Source organism: Lichenostomus cassidix, chromosome 3 (assembly GCF_008360975.1).
Source record: "Lichenostomus cassidix isolate B80296 chromosome 3, HeHo_3.0, whole genome shotgun sequence".
NCBI lineage: Eukaryota > Metazoa > Chordata > Aves > Passeriformes > Meliphagidae > Lichenostomus > Lichenostomus cassidix.
In genome coordinates this window covers 27457068-27475111 of record NC_139483.1, presented here as the reverse complement: position 1 = coordinate 27475111, position 18044 = coordinate 27457068, and the positions used below count along the sequence as shown (strand labels likewise).

Genomic DNA, 18044 nt, shown 5'->3' with positions numbered 1-18044 from the left:
TTCTGAAAGTCCAGCTTTCCGTTTGAGCAAATATTTGTGTTGGTACTAATCACAGCTGCCTTTCTCGAGTTCTCCCTGATAATGCCTTCATTCATATTCCTGTGTAAGGTTCTGTTTGTAGTTAAGAGTCTCCACAGACTCCTCTGCACGTACCACTGAAATGGGGTTACTTCATGCTCCAGCAGATAGATGGGATTGTACTGTGTATATTTACATTTTTAAAAAAAGATATTGCTAATGCATTTCAGTAATGATAATTAAAAAAAGTCTTTCTAGCCATTACAGTAATGGCTTTGAGCTAATTGCTTGCATTTGTGTTCAAATATGGTTCTCCCCTCTCTGACTCATTTCCATTTTTATGGAAATCAGCTTGCTTGCTACACTTTTCCCTCACAGCTCTTGAGGACCAGCTGTCGTCTGACTTCCTAACTCGGGTAGGAACCTACTCCACTGATTGCAGTAGGACCACTTGTGGAGGAAGATGCTACTTAGCACAGGTAAAATTTCCAGAACCTGACTTACAGTCCACAGGATGTGCTGGGAGATGCTGTGTGCTTCTTGTACCTGATGAGTTACACCCTGAGGGATGAAGGCAGGAAGAGCCATCTCCCCTCAGAATGAGCTTCCTTGCAGTTTTGCCTATTGCCTGAAAATAAATGAAGGAGCTCTTAGTGACTCTTTCATGCCATTTCTGCAACACGCAGCTGTTCCAGAAAGACGTTACAGCGTGGCAGTCCCTGTCCCCTCAGCCTCTTTGCTGATTGCTGATACAATAATTTCCATGTTAACACGCAACTGTTCTCCACAAGGCTCTGTGCTATACTCGACACAAACCAAAAGGAGGACCAAGGTTGCTCTAATTTCCTTTGAACTTCCTGTTTGACAAGTTATCGGAGCCACAGGGAAAGACAAAGGACTATGAGGCTGGAAATTTGCTTTGCCCAAGCTAGAGATAAGAAAGGCTGTTCCACAATGTATAAGCTGAGGCCATGGTCCAATAGGATCCACAGCAGCTGACAGTCCTGCTCCAGTAACTACAGGATGGCTCCTTTTCTCTTGAGCACCAAGACAAGAGAAATGTGACTTAGACATGCATTTGGAGTCACCTTCGAGCATTTACTGAAGAACACAGTGACTGACTCTGGTCAAGGATTGTTGCACATTTCACAGGAGAGCACAAAACCTGTCAGAAAGTGTGTGCTGCCTAAGTGCTGCAAAGCTCCCTCTGCCTGGAGCACATCCAGACTAGCTTGAAACAACTGAGAACCATGACCAACAGACCCTGAACTCATGGGAAGAGAACTGCAGCTCAGAAACACATGTTGGACACTGACTTGCAAATGAAAGGAAGGTATTCCACTGCCTTCCTGATGTTCACGTGCTCTTCTTCCACATGTAATCTGGCCATGCAGAATCGGAGGGTAGGAAGGGAGAGGTGACTGAAAGAGTGATGTGTACTGTGCCAGGGTCTTTTTTCTCCAGGGCATTCGAGAGAATCGTTAACACCTGCTGAGCACCTTCCTCTCATCTCTGCTCAGCACTGTGCTGGGACGACAGTTCTTCTTAAAATACCTGTTTGTGTTGCTGACAGACAAGTTAAGGCTCAAGATCCCAGATCTAGATCACTGTACTGTACTCAGGCGCAACTCTCCCATGACATTGGTCATGTTAGGGGAATTTCCCTAGGCACCTCTGTTGGAAGTGTAGGGTCTGTTCCAGTCATCTTCCCTTTCCATTCAGCAGTGTTCTCTTCATCTCTTTGAATATTATTTATCTGTTATTTTCTCCTTTTCGCTCAAGACTTAGAAAAAGCAATCCAGTCTTTCTTCAGGCAAAGGCATCCATAGGGGTCCCTAGGAACTTTGTCCAAAGATTGTTGTGTCCACTTCAGTGCTGGACCTAAATTATGTGACTGTATCCCTGAAAACTGAATGAATTTACTTTATTATTTTGTCGTACTGCATACATGTGGCTCTTTTTCCTCATTCGTGAACCAGCTGAGGGAAAAATTAAATGAGCATCTTACAGATTTACATTCTCTACACAGAATTTGTTGTTTTATGTCCCTAAATCTATCTGTCAGCTTCTACTGCACATTAGGGCCCTTGCTAGATCAACGGCTCCACCATTCTTAGATTAGTTTTCCTTGTTGATGTTTAAATGAAAAGAGACATCTAATTTGTGACTGAAAATGTTTGTCACTTCTTAGGGGGATCCAGACACACAGAATACAATTAACATCTCTGAAGAACATCGCATAGAGGTTCAGCAGCAGCTGACAGGGAAAATGAAAACAAATAAAATCAGTTGTTCTAATACCATAACTCAAGTGGCAAGTGTAATCTTCTCCCTTTATCTGAGGTCGGAATTGCTTTCCTGCAACAGCTTTCATTATGAAAATGCGGCACTTCTCAGCACCAGAATATTAAGACAACACATGCCCACAGGGGCCCAGATCATTTCGACAAGGAACAAACAATCCAGAATGCAGCTTTTATGGTTTTTTCTGAGCTAACACCTGCTTTGCAGCAAATGAACAATGGTAATGATAAGCACGACAACTCACACATATCTGGGCTGAGATGTGCGTCATCGGCATCTTTTCCTTCCTGCCACCTAAAGAAGGGCCCAGTGGCCAATGTCAATTTTAGGACTGCCAGAACCTTTGGCCACTGGCTGGGGACAAACTCTGTGAGCCCTTGAGCTGTTGATCTTATGGGATGACCCTGAACTGCTCTTACAAGAGAACTTACAGGAGACTGCAAGATCAGTCAGGCTACTGAAGGTCTCCCAGTCTCTCGAGCAATTTATTGAGGAGTGGGTAGAACTTTACCTCTGTTTTACTGCAGTGGCTCAGGGCTCCCAAGACATTTGCTCACAGTTACTGAGTGAATAAATGACCCAGGCAGAACAGAAACAAGGTCTGATCCCAGCATTGTGGCAGCTCCCACAAGAGTCCCCAGCTGTGAATTTTTCAAGTGTCAGGTTGCAAGTAGGAAGAGATGGACAAAGCAGGAAGCTGCTTATCTAACTGTAGTTTTGTGCAAGTAATTATTTCAGATGCTTTTCTTAAGGCCTAAGTGACATCACCATCACAAAAAAAGTGCTTTGTAAATGTTCTAATTCTTAAATCCAGCTTTATTTATTCTCTAAATAAGCAGGTATCTGCTGTGTCTGTGAAACTTGTGTGTTGGAACTCCTCACAGTGGAATCTCCTACCCAGACCAGATTTGATGTCTTGGGGTGGAACTCTGCCAAAGTTTACACACTGGCATGTTTTTCACCTTACTGAGAAGACCCTGTGTTTTCTGCCACTGAGTCTGACTCTCAGAGAGCAGCTGCCCATGTTCTGGCTGGTGAAGGCAGCATGATGCCTGCCTGGCACAGCCAGCCTGGAGCCAGTGCAATGCAGCACTCACAGTGTCAGATAAGCCACCTGTCTGGCAGTGACCCATGGGCTAATCAAGGCCATGAGTTGAGCCATTCCGTTCTGTGAAATAATTTCAGAATAGTGAAATGTAACCTTGAAATTGCGATCCAACTGATATGACAGCTAGTGAAAACATTATTAAAATATTTTAAAAAATCTTTAATTCAAACAGGAATTTCCCAGATCTTGGAACTTAGTGCAAAACCAAAAAGTATTTGCTTTGAGAATCATCTGACCTGTCTTCAGTTATTTGCCATTGTTGTTTCTCCAAAACTGTTCTCCAGGTCTTGTCCTTGGTTTGCTTCCATCCATTTTTTTCACTACAGATTGGATGATGGAAGAGAGATTATGCTTACTAAATTTGCTATCGCTAAACTGCAAAGGACTGCACATACAGTGAAGGACAAGGTCAGGATTCAGCATGACCTTTACAGGCTGTAAAAATGGTCTGGAGAAGCAATGTGTTAGAGAAGGGGTGTGAGTGAGATTTTACACAACTGAATAACCACCAGCACAAAAACAGGATTGAAAGGCATGGATTAGACAGGAGTTTTAGACAGGGCCACCTCTTCCACCTCTGTATTTCCAGCTAACTCTGATGTAGACCTGTTGCAGGACAGCTGTTTCTGCACAGGGGATTCCAGATGGGGCACAGGAGAATATCAACGCAGTTCATCCAAGATCTGGAGATGGCCAGAGGCTTGAGATCTGGAACAACTAGGAGCACCATTGACCTTGTAACCATGACAGAATCCTTGATGTAGAGCAAGCCCAGTAAATTTGCCACTAACATCTGCAGAGAGTCTAGGACTAACTTCACTCAGAGATTCTTTTTCCTCAGGCTTAGGCCTGAATCACAGCTTCTGGTATGGTCAGTAAGATACTGCCATCACTTAGGTAGTGACTTGCACAGGATTTGCAATGCCTTAAAGCCGAGACACTTGACTTCATTTCCAGAGTAAACTCATCTAACTGAGCAGCCAGCTGTGGCCCTCTGCCTTCTCAGTCTCTGGAGCTTACAGGTCTCATACAGACCTCTTGCCTCAGTTCAAGTTAAAAAAGGGGTTATGCTTTTAAGTTCTGGAAGTTCCCCAATTTGGTCCCTGGTGCTAGCCAGCATAGCAGTCATCCCAGTCACATTGTTGTTGTATTATTTTTGCTTTGTGGATGAAAAGAGGATTAAAGTCTTCAGTGCTGCCAATCCAGATTCTTTTTGTTGCAATCCACTCATTTATGCAAACAAAACCTGCAAAGCTGGAAGGAGACTGACACATAACATTTAGAGTGGAGTGTGGAATAGAGATGCTGCATTTTGCCAAATAGAAAATCTGTGTGCATCTCACTGGGAAACCAAGCAGAGACCTTAAAGAAGATGGAGAAGAGCAGAAAGGATGCTACAATTCACCCACACACATTGAAAGCAAAAGGACAGGAAGACCCTCAGGTCCTGCAACTGACAAGATAAAGAAAGAATGTAAATAGCTTTGACTGAGAACATGCTTTGAAAACATATGAAAATACTTCTGCACCTTCTGGTTACTTCTGTTTCCCTTCAGGATTCCACCACAGTAGGTGGGACGGTGATGGAAGTGGCAGAGGACAAAGAACACTGTTTTTCTGTTGGCAGGAGTTCGTTTTTCCTCCTTCACTTTCCATGGAATGAAATCATGATTCTTCCATTCTCCACAGCCCACTCCATTTCTCCTTTCTCAAAAGAAGATTTTCGTGTTATATAAAATAAATAATTGAACACAATTCATGTGCAGGAACTACAGATGTCAGCCCTGCTGCTGCCTTTCTCCCTTTCTCTTGTTCTCATTGATAGGAGAAACTCATCACTCCTTTTGGAAAAGGACAGAAAAATTTCTTTGCAAGACAAAGAATACATTTTTCCTAGTCCTCAAAGCAGTACCTTTCAAAAATTATGATCTGTTCAGGATCACACACTGAACATCTACATGTAAAACAGAATTTCCAGAAAAATTCAGGATTTCTCGGAAGGGTTCTGAAAGAGAAATTTTTGGTAAAAAGATCTATTCTTGCATAAGCTTTGTTCAGTCTGCCAAAAAATTGCTAGCTTTGTCTAATCCATCATAAGATATGACACATCAGAAAGCATGACACAGCTTAAATGAAGGGTGGTATTTTGTAAAAGCATCTGACCCCATGCCAACACCCATCTGCATTCCCACTCTGCTCACATCCCCATTTTGCCTCTCTTGTTTACCAGGAGCTGGAGCCTGCCCAGCACACCCAACTGCACACACAGGCATCCACTAGCAGAAAAATATGATGGAAAGCAAACATTTACCAGTGGCTAGTGTGCTTTAACTTCTGTGTGGGCAAACTCAGTCCTGACAGAAAATGGTGAGAGTGATAGCTCTGGCTTTTGAAAGCCTCTCTGTAAGCGAGACTAGGGAGCATAATGTGAAAGCAGAGGTTGTTATATATTCACAGGTTGTCCAAGTGCCATTCTGTGGGGAGACAGGCCTTTAGCTTCCATTCAAGCTTATCATGGTCCTCTGAGGATACAGCCAGGGAGCCAATTAGCACTAACGATGGCAGAGGTGATTTAGTGATATGGACATTTGTGTATAAGAAAACCATGGGTGTTGTCAGAACAGTGGAATAAAATATCATTCCTGGAGCAGCCCAATCATGCCAGTTAGTGAGAGGCATCAGGTGTTCAGAGAAATGAACTGCAGATCCTGACCTAAATATAGCCTGATGTGCATTTTTTGTTGGGTTTTTTTTTAAATTTTGCTCATTACTCTGCTGTACTGCCCTTATTCAGTAGAGCATTGAGGTATACACATAATTCAAAGCACATCCTGTTCTTCATACACTTAAAATCACAGATGTGCTTATCTGAATTACTAGATGAAAGACTAGGAACATTACATGGTTATCTCAAGCACCCAAAACTCCTCTGGTCACACATCCCACAAGATGCTGACAGAAGTAGCACAGGAACCACTCATAAGCCTTTGGGAACTGTAAATTATATGACAGCAGCAGCACTGCCACAGATATAACTGCTCTGTATCTCTCTGCCATGACAAATGCATATACAAATACTAACTACTTCAGTGATTCCTAAATACATTCCTACATATATATATTTCCCTCTCTATCTCTTCAGCTTTCCCTATGTCAGTTTGAATCACTGACATCTCATGGATGCAGATGGATTCCAGGCAGGGGAAAAGGGGGGAATCAAGATTTGCAATTTTTAACTTTTCCAGTTCCTAGAACAATTTTTTCATCTTTCTCTCCTTTCTGTCTTTCCTTTTACTTTTAAATCCTTCTCCCCTGTATGAATTTTCAGTAGATGCTCCAAGAGCTCATGTTTTCTCTCCATATGAGGCTGCACACAGATTTTCTGCGCAGATTGTCACTTTCTCTTCCACCCGCCATTCCAAAAAGAAACCAGTTCTTTCACAGTCCCACACTGGTGCTCACAGGTACCTCTACTTGCACCATGACTCTGCAAAATTACCTCTGTGCCTCATTAAAAAACCCTAGACAGTCCCACAAACAGCTCTGAATTCTGTGTCTGTAGGTTCTGAAACTGCTTATGAGTCTGGAAGATGTCAGACTCATGAAGAATTTATAAAACAGAATACACAGAGTCTATGCATAAGGGTCTGTGACCACAAGTAATCTCCTTTCTAGCCCACAATTTCAAGATCAGATATCTTTCATTCACAGGACCAGGACATTAGTTAGTACGTTTTCTAGGATGATTCTGTATAATTCAATGCCTTACAAGATAGGGATCTTAGAAGGTATCTTATTAGATGCTCTATAGCGAGAAGTACATTCATTCATTATGGAAGTACATTTTGCACCCAACCCAAGAAGAACACAATTTATCAAAACTGAGCATGCAAACAGAATGACAAAACACAAAGAGAAGAACAACAGAAATCACTGCTGAGAGCTGTAGAACTCCCCTGATTTTTTGTGAAATGCTAATTTTTTTAAAGACTAGAAATGAGTGCAGGAAGGTCTCTGAGCTGTGGGCTAGAGAAAATGAATACATGAAGGACAGTGTCTCTTTAGTCATTTAATTTCTCTGCTTTCTTTGAAGTAATTGTGAAAGATTTGGTTATACTGAGATATAGCTGGTTTGCTCACTGTTTCTCACAGAAAAATCCATTCAGTAGACAAAGAATCATATTTTATTTTATCCTACTTGCCTGTTTAAAAAAACACTATTTTATAGAGCATCTGTGGTTAATAGTGCTGTGACATCTCAGCCATATCAGACAAATTTAATTCAGATATCACAATATAAATGCAACTGTTTTGCTTTCAATGTGACCATCAAAGAAGCTGGCAGGTGCAGGTGTGGGGTTTTTTTCTTTAGACCATAAGAGGAAGTCTGAGATGGTTTTTAGAGACTACAGCTTTTTAGATTAGAATTGGTTCATGTAATTTTCTTTAGGCATTCAGAGTTACCAGCAATTGGCTTCCTTGTTTCCTTTCTTTACTAGAGAAATCCAGGACTGCTGTACAATAGAAGAGCTCGTATCGACTCAAATAATAGCAAAATTATGGTATTACAAGAGTCAAGAGACTGACAAAGGGAAAAGATGGAGAGTGTCAAACTGGTCTGGTTACATTCATTTAAATCTATTCACTACTGGGCATTGGAGATGAGAAAGAATGGTTTTGCTAAACATTCAGCATCACAGTCTTCAAAGGAGCTGCTGCAGCAGCAGCAATGTCACATTCACCAAGCACGCTAAATTTCCTCCAGCAAAATCAGGAACACCAAAACCAACTTTGTGGCTGCTCCACGACTGGAAAATGCAATGAAAGGGGGAAAAGAAAAGAAAAGAAAAAAAAGAAAAGAAAAGAAAAGAAAAGAAAAGAAAAGAAAAGAAAAGAAAAGAAAAGAAACCAAAACCCACCAAAAAAGGGGGAAAAGGGCCTGCTTTTCTTGTTTGTTTGTCTTAGTATTGGCAAATACTATCATTTGTCCAGTCTTGCCCCAAATATTCTGAAATTGATACCCAAAAAGGCTACAAAACTGTAGTTCACAAAATCTTTTATGGGGTTACCTTTTAACAAATGCTAGCTTTGGCACAGCAGGGTAACTCAGACCCCAGGGCACATGCCATGGTCAGCCCTGGCTGCCAGAGGGACCCCCTGCCTCATCCTCTCCTGCTCTACAAGTCCTGCCTGTCCCCCTCTTTTAGCCTTAAGGCATCAGGGGTGGAGGAGTTTTATACTAGAGCTGGAATTCAGCACACCTTCCATGCTGGGCAGTTTGTCCAGCAGCAACAAGATGGAATAACTGAGAAGAGCCACCAACTTTTACAACTGTTACATTTACAACAAGTTCCAACTTCCTTTCCTCCACCAAGAGAAAGAAAATTTCGACTTAAACTAAGATAAATAATCTTGTTGGAATTTCTTTTTCACTCCGGGAAAAAGGTTTCTTCCTAACTCTGTTTGCAACCTAAGATGAGAAGCAACAGCAGCGAGGGCACAGAAATCCCATCAGGAGCTCAAGAGGAGAACGAGCAGTGCAGGTCAAGGGAGGGATGGGACAAACCTGGGTGACAAGGACGAGCAGAGGCAGCAGCATGTTTGCTTGGGGACTAAGCTTACAGTGAGACACACCTCCAGGGACAGCTTGGGCTCAGAGGTGGCAGCCCAGATTTAAGGAAAAAGCACACAGAGTCTGCCAGGGCCCTGAGAGACAGCAGAAGCAAAGACCCCTCTCAAGAGCCAAGCCTTTCACTCAGCTCAGTGCTGCGGCCGCGCTGCCTGTTGCAATGCCAGCCTGCACACACACCCAGCCCAGGTGCGCAAGCGATGCTGCCACCACTCCCGAGCCCATTCCCAAGAGATAGGGCTGGTCCAGGAGCAGGGGCTGTTTCTTTTCCTGAAGGGAAAGACCGACAAGCTCTACAAACCACAGCAAAAGGGGTGACGGCCCTGCCACAGATGCCGCAGCCCCATTGTCCCCACCGCAAGGGTGCTGGGTGCCGAGCCCACGCCAAAGCACTCTTCATCCCAACTCATAATGAGGTCGGCTTCTCTCACGCAGCGTTTCCATAGCAACAAAGAGGCGATTCTAATCTCCACTCTAAAAGACGCAGCGAAAATGACACGGTTTAGGAGTTCGGGGTTTTGAGGAGGGCAAGCTGCCGTCGCTGGGCTGCAGCCCCCCTCGGCCGGCAGCCCCGGCAGCGGCGAGCGGCCAGCACCACCCCGTGGCCATCGCCGCGGACACGGGGCGACACTCGGGGTCACTGTGCTTGCCCCACGGCGAGGCCCTCGGCCATGCAGGCTCCCGGCGGCCGCAGCACCCCAGGCTGCCGGAGCAGAGCGAGCAGAGGGCTCCGCCTTTAACCTGGTGGGGTGCGATGGCAAGGGGCATTGCTGACCTCTGCCTCCAGGTCCTGGCACGGAAGGGGAAAGTACAGCCCTGCCTGTCAAATCATCAGCACAGGCTCGGGAGGACAGCAGTCAAGCACAAGGGTGATGGGAAGCACAATGATTATTATTCCCTCGCTGCTGGCCAATATCCTAATTCAGGGTGTGCTATTTGCAATTGCTTAGCAGGACTAGCAAGCATCAAACCTCCTTCCTCAGCCCCACCATGACAGACAGAGCAGAGGGGAAAGCACACTGTGCTTCATTCACTGCACTATAAAGCAGTTCCCCAGAAAAAAAGAGGGAAAAAAAAAAAGCAGAATGTAAAATAAGTAGACCAGCACATAAAAGAGCAAAGCACACGGCTTGGAGCAGGGCTCCTGGGTAGTCTGTTAATATAAGTAGTAGAAGTATATATAAGTAGTTGCCCCAGAAACAGCACTTGCTTATGCTGGATGAATACCAATAGTAGCACTGTGGTTCTAGTATCACTTCAGGGGCTCACTAGCACTGACACCTGTGAAAAATAAGACTTCCATTTTCCCTGGCCACATCCTTGAATAACATTTCTTGTCTTCCTGGTTGTGACATTAACACTGATGTATCATCCCAGTACCTTATTCAGGCCTGCGAAAGGTCTACTCCAGATCCCACGTAAGGGTAGACAGAACCCCGAGACCAGCTTTTGTGTCCACAGCATCATCCTCCAAAACAAACCAAAAATGCCACACAACACCTTTAGAATTTTTATTTCTGAATAGTTTTATTTATTTTATTAGAAATTACAAAGAAACTCTCTCCAGGAGAGCAAGGGGAAAAAAAACCCCAACCCTGAAATATTTCCAAGTAATTTTGTTCCATATAAACACAAAGCAAAGTTACATATTTCTTTTACATGCTGTCCTAAGTTGCAATATTGATGTAGTTAAGTATTCTATTACCACTAGCTGTGGGCCATTAGCTGCTATCACCCACTCCGGATGACAGGCAATGGGCTATCCGTTAGCTATTATCACTTGCTAACGACCCACCCCGCATGACAGGCAATGGGCCATCAGGGACCCACCGTGTGACTCATGGACTTATCTCATCCCATTGTGAGGTGCTCTGCCGAGGAGGGAGGAGCCAGGTGTTCCCACCTGGATATAACCTGGCCCTGGAACTGCCTGAGCGAGCCCTGTCTACTGGGTTTCCAGAGGACCAGAGCTACTACTGGATCTTCAGCTAGAGACTAGACTTTCACAGGATCACTGCTTCAACTGGACTACTTCAGTTAGACTGCTACTACCACCCTAACAGGGTGTTAGGTTGTATCTGACTTTGTCAGTGCTTTTCCTTGTATTATTTCACTTATTTTTAATTTCAATCTTGACTTGTGATCTCCCACTGGTTTGTTTTCAAACCAAGACACATGCATGTACAAAAACATTTTAAGTAAAACATCTTTCACACATAACATGTGCATTACTCTCAGAACTGAGCACATAATCAGATTGGCCTCACCTACCTTACCTAATCTTATTTTCCTGTTTTCTTTTTAAATTGTAAATTTCTATGCAGAAAACATCTCTTTTTCTGCACAGCATTATGCATATTCAAACTAGCATGGATGGCCTTGGAATTAAATCACTAGGTAGCGTAGTCTGACATAAAGCTGTACACGTAAGCTGTCACACTGCCATCTATACAGTGAACTTCACTGGATACCAGGCACAACTCTTCAAAAGGAATAAAAAGACATTGCTAGAGGGAAAAGGGAATATGATACATAGTGCTCTCTCAACTACAATCTGGTATGATTCCTATGCAAAACACTTCAAAAGCCAAGTAATTTACAGATCTTGCTCTCCAAATTGATATCAAAGTTCCTACCAATTTCAATCATGGCAAAATAAATCGCTGTAAGACATCGATGCTACTGGGTATGGACGTGGTCAATACTCAGTATTCTAATTTTTCATCCACCCACTTTTGGAAAGAGAAGGGAGAAAGATGAAAGAACTGTAAAAACTGCAGACTGCTGAAGCAGGTGGGTCAGCAGAGCACTTCACCAGCAATCAGCAAGAAACAGCAACTGTGAGAGCAGAGCTTCATTCTAACCCACTGCATCATCTGACTGTGGTTTAAAATTTGGGGAGTACATGGTCAATGAACACACCTCACTAGTTGCCCAATGCTGCATTAACACCTAGCAGAATCTTATTTGATTCATCAAAAGAGCACATTGTCTGTATCTGACTTTGTGAGCTGGATTTTAAATTTCACTATTTCATGCATGATGAACACCACTGTAAATCTAAGAACCATAAAGGTTCAGAGGGGAAGGGCTCACCCAGAAGGTAAAGCTTCCACACGCATAAAAGGAAACGTCAAGTACACAAAAGTCAGCTGCAACCCTTAGCACAGTGGGGGAACAGGAGGTACAGCTGTTACTCTGCCTTCATTTTTAAGTGTATAAGCAATGCCAATGGGTTTCTCACCTCTGCATAAACATGCATTCCAAAGAGAATCAATAACACTTCTGCCTTACACTGCAACAACACAGCTGACTCCAAGGACAGTGAATCTGCACTTTATTTACATACACTTGAAGCACTCAGGCTTGGTTTGTTGAAGAGTGTGTGTTACAAGGTGGAATGGGTGTGGAAAAAGGATGTGAAATTAAAAAAATGACAAAAGTAAGACAGAACATCTGCACATAAACAATACAGAGAAAACACTTAGGATTAACACTTAGGAGGTTTAACCAAAGCCTTGGAGAACACAAGATTTCCATATTTAGCCCACTTAAAATCTTGTAAATGAGCAAGTGATGCTGGCAGCAATCACTCTCACTTGGTTCCCAAAAATAGTGCAATGGACTTTGCATAAATGCCCTGGTTTGAAGAACACTTTACTACACCAGTTTGCAAAGCACCTACAGAGAAAGGCCCAATGATAGGTGTTCTCACACAGTGTTAAAGGCACAAGGGGCAAATGAGGATCAGCCTCAAGGCCCCAGCCTGGCACATTCTATGTGTTGTGGAGAACACTGGATCTGCTAGTTTAGCTGAGATGGGCAGCCTGCTCTTAGCCCTGTACCACCATTTGAACAGCAAGCTCTAGCAAATATGCAGAAAAGAAAAAGCACTGGCCCAGCAGGAGGAAGTCTCCTCTGATTCCCATCCAGGAAGGGCTTAAGTCACATCACTTAACTCATACACTGATGATGTAGATGGATTTAGCTGAGGTGGTCAAGTTGAACTCACTTTATCGGCACACAAAGGAAAAACAGACATTTCTAAAAGTGCCATTCATTCAACCTGCTTTATGCTTCTAGCTCAAGGCCAAAAGGACAGTGACCTAAGAATGACTGTTTCTCTTCAGCTGCAAGTGCAGCCCTAAGGAACAAGTTCAGATGCAGACATCTAAAGCTGAATGAGAAGATACCACCCCAAATGCCTTCCTTGTACCTGGGCAGTTGAACAGCAGTCATGCTGTACTTCTTTGGGATCAGCAGTTTTGCTTACAGCCTGTGTCATACGGGACTGCAACGTTTCAGTGACCATCTAAGCATTCTCAAGCCAGCAACAGTCCAACTGAAATGGAATAAAAGCTCCCAACTTTCACAAAACTCTCTTAATGATTACTGTGCTTTTTTTTTGGCTTTTTTTTTTTTTTTTGCAGAGTAACTAAATCTGAAACACACTTCTAAAAGACAGATACTACTATTCTTTTTTTACAGCTGAGAAAACAGGGACATTGCAGCTTGGCTAATGGTGACTCAGGTAGAATCAAAATAAAGATTTCCTGGTATGCTCTTCTACATCTGACTAGGCTTAAAATAGTGAGAATTTACCCCCCAGGGGAGACCTTTAAAACTGTGATGGACAATTTTAACTTCATTGTCAGTAAAAGCCTATGGTCACACATTCTTATTAGACACTGAGGAATTTTATGTTTGGATTCCACTTCTATAAAGTGGAAGAGAAATACAGTTAGGAAAAAAGAATTAAGGCCAGGCATGTTATACAGAAACAAAAATACTATGCCTGAAGCTCATTCTTTCAAAAGATAAACCTGCAATTGTAAAGATAAATGGGAGGTTTGGTAAATTTCTCTCAAACATCCCAAGGGGTTACAGGTATAAAGCCAGTTTAAGTGGCTGTTCATTCTTGATTCATGTTCATTCTAGCTCTTTTGAGAGAGAGACACACTGAATCAAGTTAAAGACTGAGTTGATCAACTGAGGATTGTGCAGAACAAAAAAAATGCCATCAGTCAGCTGAGCTATAAAAGCAAGCAGCAAAATAGATTCTGTTTCAGACTAAGCTGTCAAGATAACAACCTTGAATATGAAAGCTCAGCCAGCCTGAAGTTGCTGCACTCAATCCAATGACACCAAAGGAAAAGTCTACATTGCCAGTATGGGCTCACACCACCAGTAAAAACTGTTTCAGTCTCTCCAGAAAACCACATCAACTTCCTGACTAGATGATCAACTAATCAACTAGTGAATAAGCCCTGCTCATCTTGTTTTTAAGGAAGAACTGGTGGAGAACGTGAAGGTCTTGGCTGCAGAAGACATAGAATTGTGGCATTTAAAATCCTGAGAAATGTGTACAAGACCGAATCCTCTACCTTTAGGTCAACATATTTTGGTTTATTCAAGGAATGTCTTAACAGAATTTCACAAGGGACTGCCCTGGCTGCCCAAAGGAACCCAAGTGTGCAGCCTTATCTTCAAAGACAGCTTTCTCAAAGTAAAAAATCAGTCCTTTCTGACAAACAGAAATTACAGAAGGCATAACAGAAGGCCAGCACAGATGATCAAGAACTCCTGATTGATCTCAAACACAAAGGTACACAGAAGTGGAAGTGAGGATGGGCTGGCCAGCAGAGATGTAGAGACAGCCCAAGTATGCAGGGACACTAAAGAAAGCCAAAGCTCAGCTGCAGTTGAAACTGGTAAGAAATGTGAAGTAGAGCTTCTTTAAGTACACTGGAAGCAAAAGGAAGGTTAAAGAAAATATGGTTTACCAATCAACAATGCAGGCAATATGTTAACAAAGGATGCTTTTTGTACTTGGAGGCTGATGTACACTACACCTTTTTTGCCTGTTTTCACTGATAAGTTCTGCCTTAAGACCTGGCAGGACCTCAAGCCTTCTAGCAGCATGTAGGAGTAAAGCATTGCCTACAGCAGAGGAAGACTGAGCTGGTGAGAACTTAGGCCTATTGAAACCAACAGACTGAACGTGAAGGCACTGAGGCGGCTGGCTAGTGGCACCGTGAGACCACTCTATAGCATCTTTGCTAGGTCAGCAGCAGCAGCAGCAGCAGTGATGGCTCTCCAACTAAAATACCCTGACTTATGACTCTCTTGCTGCCCACAACAGTCAGCAAGCCTGTAGGTCCCTTTAAACCAAACTATTCAATGGCTCTGTAACTTAGCAAATCTCCTCACAACTACTTTTCACTGGCACTTTCCTCATTAATCTGCCAAAGCAATCCATGCCACTACCAAATGTAAAGGGTGACCTTCAGTCTTGTGGATCAGGATGGAGTACAGAAGCCAGCAAAGAGGGGAGCTGAAGTGCACCACACATCAAGCCTCTCACAGTAATTTTATGCAGGTCCCTCACACACTGGGGCCAGCCCTGTGTTGGAATCATCACAGTACTCTCCTAGTTCCTTTCAAGTGTCTGTTGCACACCATCAGGACTAAATCAAAAGACTGTTCCTTTTCACATCTTCTTCATCCTTTTCTTGCAGCGCTGGTTGAAGACAGGTGAAGATCCCATCAGGCTGTCAGCAGAATGAGAACCATAGCTGCTCTCAGAGCCATTGGGGCTTTGTGGCATCCCAGCTTCACTCATGCCTGACATCGGTTCCTCAAAGACATCACTGCCTAGGACCCCGTGGCCATGCACATTAGCCTCCTCATTTTCCTGTGGCTCCATTTTCACCTGTGCCAAGTTCCAGAGTGGGGAAGCATTCACCTCAGCCCCTAGAGAAGGAAAAAGCACAGTAAATAACTGAATAAAAATATAAATCATGAACAGCACGCAGATACAAGGGACAGCAGAAAGGTAAAGATGGAGCAAAAGCAAAACCACAGGTTAACTAGGCTGGGGGAAAACAAACAAAACATAGCAAGCACTGTGATCAATAAAAAATATCTGTTGACTTATTCAATTGCCCAGCAGTTGCCACTCTAAAAAATATGATGGTATCCTTTTGCTGTCAGCCTCCATGAGATTTTCTCCATGAGAAACAACTTCACATCACTCTGCCTCCAGAAGGAGTGTCCCAGCAACAATGAGTACACCAACAGCAAATGGACTAAACTCTGAATAAACAGCACTTGAAGGCAGTCCAGATGTTATTACGAGGTCCTTGCAACTGTCAGACACGCTGGGCTTCAGCAGGGGAGGTGAAGGGAGAGGGCAGAGGAGTAGGTAGATGAACAGCCCCAAATACCTCTCTCAGCACTGAAATGCAGGGACATCAGAGCTGCAGTCAGCCACCTGCCTGCCTGCTTCCTTGTACTCAACACCCATAGGTCTCATCCCATCCTTCAGCAGAACAGAGAGAAATCCTCTTGGCTCAAACTCACAGACACCCTGCTGGGAAATAGCTTCCTCCCCTTCCTTTTCTATAAAAAAATTCTGGACTAGTGGGCAATCTGAGCAGTGATTGAGGATTTTCTGTGTAAGAATGAAAACATATTCCTTGATAATAGCAAATGTTTTTCTCCCCAAGAGCAATAATTATAGATTGCATTATTTCTGTTTATTTAAAGTTTTAAGAGAGACAAAAATCCTATTAAAAATACGCTAATTGGTCTCCTTGCTTAGATGGGCATAAACAGCCCAGAACTGAATCAACTGTGAAATCTTCTCTCTCTCTTGTGTGGGGTTAAATTCACATAGAAAATAAAAAATAAAAAAATATAAAAACAAAACAAAAAACCCAACCAACCAACCAAAAACAACAAAAAAAGACCCACTAAAATCCAGCCAACAAAATAGGAAACCAGTTTTAGTAAGTTTCCCAAGCTTCATGTCTCAAAGAGCATGGCTACAGTTTGAAAGCACAACCAAAGCTCTTGCACTGAGCCAAACCTATGACCATTCCCTATTATCAATATAGTAGTAACAACAGTCCCTTATTAGTAGAAATTACAAAGAGAACAAATGTTCCAACACATGTCTGTGCCAAGAATTCTCCTTTATGAAGAAGTCAGGAATCTTTTCCAGATCAGCTTAGCCCAAACCAGGGTTTATGAGACCTTTATGATAACACAGCCCACATTAGCTCAGTTGCCTTAATGAAAGTCCTTCCTATGTTAATCATAGGTAAATACACCCCTCTCAACAACAATGGACACATCATTAAAATGCTGTCAGTTCCACAGTTACAGCTCCAGTCTATGTAATAATCAAAGGTGTTCACTAAACTAAACTGTGTCTTTCCTTCATCAATTGCTCTTCATCACTCAGCCTTATTCCTTTCAGCTCTGTCACCTGTCACTAAGAGTGTCACTAATGACTAAAAGTACTTAAGCATCAGCACAGGATGTTTCATCTTCAAAGCACTTTAACTTCAAAGTACTTTACAAATAAGCTAATCTTCATGTTATCCTGAGAGGTGGAGGAACAAGGAACAATTCTGCCTCCGTTTCTCTAACTGCAATGAAAGTAAGCAGCCAGCCCACAAGTGCAATATCAGGCATTCACAGAAACACAGGAAGAACATAGAAGGCTGTTAACAATTGTTTTGCCTTCAGATACTGAAGCCTCACTGCCCTCCCTGCAGGCCTCACACCTGCATTTCGAGATGGCAGCATCCTAATTGCAGCAGCTTTTCTCACTCCTTACAATATTACACTCTCCAGCCTGCCCAGGTCTAGACTGGAACTTCTCACAGACGAGATTTCCAAAGGCTCTTGTGAAGTGAAGAGGGATGTTCAGGGAGAAACAGAGCACTTGTATTCTTAATTAGAAAACATCAATTCTGTATCAGAGAGGCAAGAGGCATTTAATATACAGCTAGCCTGCTAACCTCTGGGTCTCAAGTGGTAGATGCTAATACAAAGCTTTCCAGATGAATCACTCACAACCCTGGATGGGCCAGAGGAGTCTGCTGTTCCCTCCCACAGAAATGCAAACACCACATTTCAGAGGTGCTATGGAAAATAGTATGAGCTTTCAGAAAAACATTAGATGGATTTATGCTT

At 43.0% G+C, this 18044-nt stretch overlaps 1 protein-coding gene across 2 annotated transcripts in view; it reads right to left on the bottom strand.

The window, feature by feature from the left end:
- Nucleotides 1-11231: 11231 nt before the first annotated feature.
- SUPT7L (SPT7 like, STAGA complex subunit gamma) overlaps nt 11232-18044 on the bottom strand; it is a 17581-nt gene continuing 10768 nt past the window's right edge. For both annotated transcript variants that reach the window (XM_085055056.1, XM_085055055.1), the window contains exon 5: nt 11232-15812. In XM_085055056.1, the coding sequence (XP_084911182.1) occupies nt 15550-15812 (263 nt within the window). In that variant the 3' untranslated portion in view covers nt 11232-15549. The remainder of the gene's footprint in view (nt 15813-18044) is intronic.